The sequence below is a fragment of the Trypanosoma grayi genome (assembly GCF_000691245.1).
Source record: "Trypanosoma grayi strain ANR4 Tgr_1441_V1, whole genome shotgun sequence".
Lineage (NCBI taxonomy): Eukaryota > Euglenozoa > Kinetoplastea > Trypanosomatida > Trypanosomatidae > Trypanosoma > Trypanosoma grayi.
Genome location: NW_008827059.1, coordinates 1 through 3,335, shown reverse-complemented (window position 1 = coordinate 3,335; position 3,335 = coordinate 1). Strand labels below are relative to the sequence as shown.

At 56.5% G+C, this 3,335-nt stretch overlaps 1 protein-coding gene across 1 annotated transcript; it reads right to left on the bottom strand.

Moving 5' to 3' along the window:
- Positions 1–94: 94 nt before the first annotated feature.
- Positions 95–2,200, bottom strand: DQ04_14411000 (fatty acyl CoA synthetase 2; the record flags this gene model as incomplete). The annotated part of the gene is made up of 1 exon (XM_009317133.1): positions 95–2,200. The coding sequence occupies one exon, from the start codon at positions 2,198–2,200 to the stop codon at positions 95–97; it is 2,106 nt and encodes a 701-aa protein (XP_009315408.1).
- Between the last annotated feature and the right edge of the window lie 1,135 nt (positions 2,201–3,335).

Genomic DNA, 3,335 nt, shown 5'->3' with positions numbered 1-3,335 from the left:
CCCCCCCCCCCCAAAGCCGCGCTGCCCATGGTGCAGCCACACGCCTTGGGGACTGAAACACCGAGACAGGGAAGAGGGAGGGGAGGGAGCAAGCTCAAGGGTCCGTAAACAACTCCTCGATTACCTTTGCATACCGCTCGTCAATGACACGCCGCTTCAACTTCGACGCCGCTGTCAGTACATCATTTTCAGGGGTCCACTCGTCGCTGAGGACACGTACGTGACGCACAACCTCAAAAGTCCTTCGGTTGGCCTTTTGCGCAGTTTCCGCAAGGGACTCTGCCGCCTTCTTCTGAAATACAGGGTCCTGTAGAATATCTGGGTATTCGCCCTTGATACCATTTTCCTTTGCAAACACGAATGCCTTGGATTCATCCGTCAACACCAGAGCACAGATGTAAGACCTGTCAGGATGCACAAGCACACAGACTCCATTGGGCAGGCAGAGGGCGTTGTGTGCATACATAGACTCCAACGCCTCCATGGCAATGTACTCGCCCAGCACATTCTTTGCCAATGCCTTTACACGGCCAATGATGCGTAGTGTACCGTTGGGCCCTATGCTGCCAACATCTCCCGTGTGAAACCACCCATCGGCGTCAATGGCATCGCGTGTGAGCTGCTCTTGCTTGTAGTATCCCTTGAAGAGGAATGGGCCACGGAGCAAAATCTCACCACGCGGTTCCGGTGTGTCAGTGTGCTTGTACCCCTCCACGTCAAGCAGCCGCAGCTCCTCAGTCGGTTCCATTTGGCCCACTGTGCTGGTCTCCATGTCACCACGGCGCTGAATGCCACCAACGCACACCGTCTCGGTGAGGCCCCAACCCTGAAAAATAGGCCCAAAAACAACATTTACGAAGTTCTGAGTTGCTTCGCTGAGTGGGGCACCGCCAGAGAGTATAGCGCGGACATTCTTGCCAAGAATAGTACGCGCCGCGGCAAACACCTTCGCATTCCAGTAGGGCGTCTCCTTACCATCCATCAGTGCCTGCAGCCGGCTCTGAAACGCGCGGTCGAAGACTTTGCGCTTCAGAGAGCCGACGGGTGGCAATTTGGACTGTACAGCCTTCTTCAGTGTGTCAAAAATGCGCGGAACGCCAATAATAAAGACGGGATTGAACTCTGCAAAGTCACCCTGTGGACGGGCGGTGAGGCTCGTCAATGTCTGCGGGGTGCCGAAGCACACGAGCGCCCCACGTGCGACAAACATGTTCAGCACACTGAACTCCATGATGTGAGCAAGTGGAAGGTACGCGCAGTAGGTCTCTCCCTCCTCGAAAGGGCCAACATTGTCGAGGACTCGGTAGTTCAACGCCGACACCCCGGCCGAAAACGAGCCGTGGGTGTGCACAACACCTTTCGGGTTGCCCGTGGTGCCGCTGGTGTACATGATCAGCGCCTTCAGGTTGTTGTCGGTGGGGATGCGCAGCGGAATGCGGTCAGCACATGGGCGGCCCATCTCCACCACATCCGCCCACGGAATAAGACGGCAATCCTTGGGGTCAAGGGACGCGGGGAGGGTGCCGGTGTAGATGATGGGCGCCTTTTCTATAGTACCCTCCACCATGAAGCGCACCAAGCACGCCACATTCTTTGCATTACAGATAATCGCTTTGCAATCCGTCTCGCGCAGTGCGTAGGCGAGTGCATCCAAGCCGAGGTTAGCGTACACTGTGCAGGCCACCATGCTCTGTGTCCAGATGCCGTAAATGGTTGCGAGCCACTCCCACCGTGTCTCCTCGTAGATGGAAACGTTTGAATCCGGTGTCACTCCAAGCTCGACGAGACCGCGTCCGAAGGCCGTGATGTGCTCCCATAGCGTTTTGAAGGTCAGGTATTGCGTCTCCTTGAAGTACGTGACATTCATCGTCTTCTCCTTGCCGCTGTTGACGTCCTTCATGACCTCCTGGGCGACCCGGTCGATGGGACGATACGCGAGCGCGCGCCGCTCCGGCGAGCCGCTACAGATGGCCTCGAAGCGCTGCGTGAGGTTGGGGCCATCGTATAACTCGCGTGAGAGCTGCGCGTGCTGCGCGTCGTCGTAGCCGGCGATGCGGTAGATGGGGGAGGCGCCGGGCTCCTCAGTGCCGGCAACAGGCACCGCCTGCTGTCCAAGGGCGCGGAACTCCGTCACATACTCGTGCGGGACAAGCGAAGAGCGGTTCCTCCTGTCCATTAATGACACGACGCATCCTCCCATTGCTTCAATAACTGCTTGTATATCTATCAGCACAAGTAAAGGAATAAAGGACCGCCAACCTTCCCGCCTCGAGCCCGATGGTGTGTCCTCGTTGCTCTAATCTTCGCACACACTCACAGAGAGATCAAAAAAAAAAACACTCGACTTTTCGTTCGTTCTCTCTCTCTCTCCCTCCGGCTCACCTCAGACGATGATGCTAGCGGCTGCTGACTCTGTCCAGCGGCGCCGCGTGTGTGTGTGTGTGGAGGAAGGGGGGGACATTCCTGCCCCGGCAGCAGACAGCAGAGGGGGGTGGGGGCACCAAGGCATCGATGAGGAAGAGAACGAAAAGAGCTGCGCAGCCACTCGCAGCGTCTTGGTCACGCTCGCACAGAAACAAAACAAAACATTGGTGCAAGAGAGAAGAAAAGAAAACAACCAACGAAACAAAAAAAAAAAAGCAAAGGGGCAAAATAAAAAAAAACCGAATGTGAGAAGTGAGCACGCCAACACCACCCTCCCCAACCTGCAGGGAGATCTGCACGCGGCACTGCGCCAGCGTGCGTGGTGGCTGGGAAGCACGAGCACAAACGGCGGAGAGAAAGAGAGAGAGGGAGGGAGGGAGCCAACATCACGCAAGCAGTCGAAAGGAGAGAAAGGAACGGCCCCTCGTGCAGCAGCACCAATTACACACACCAACACACAGACGGGGTCTCTCTCTCACTGTCTCCTTTTTCTCGGCCATTCCGCCTTCTCATTTGGCAACTGCTTGGCCTCCCTTCGCCCACACGCGACCTCAGTCCCCCCGCGCACACACACGGAGGGAGAGGAAGAGACAAACTGTGCCGTCTGTGCGCGCGTGTGTGTGTGTGTGTGCAGCCGCACGTGTTCCGGTGGACAGCGGAGATGTACTGCGTGCCGCGGCTCACAGCTGCGGTGCAAAGCAAACAAAGAGGGGGGATGGATGAGACGGGCACGCACACACAAAGAGAGAAAGCGTGCGTGTGCAGAAAGAGAAAAAGGAATAGCGAATGGCAGCCAGTACTTAACAAGCAAACAGAACAGCATACCAAGCGATACCGCAAGTTCTTATGCGCGGCAGTGTGTGTGTCTGTGTGTGTGTGGGTGTGTATATGTATATGTATGGGTATATACG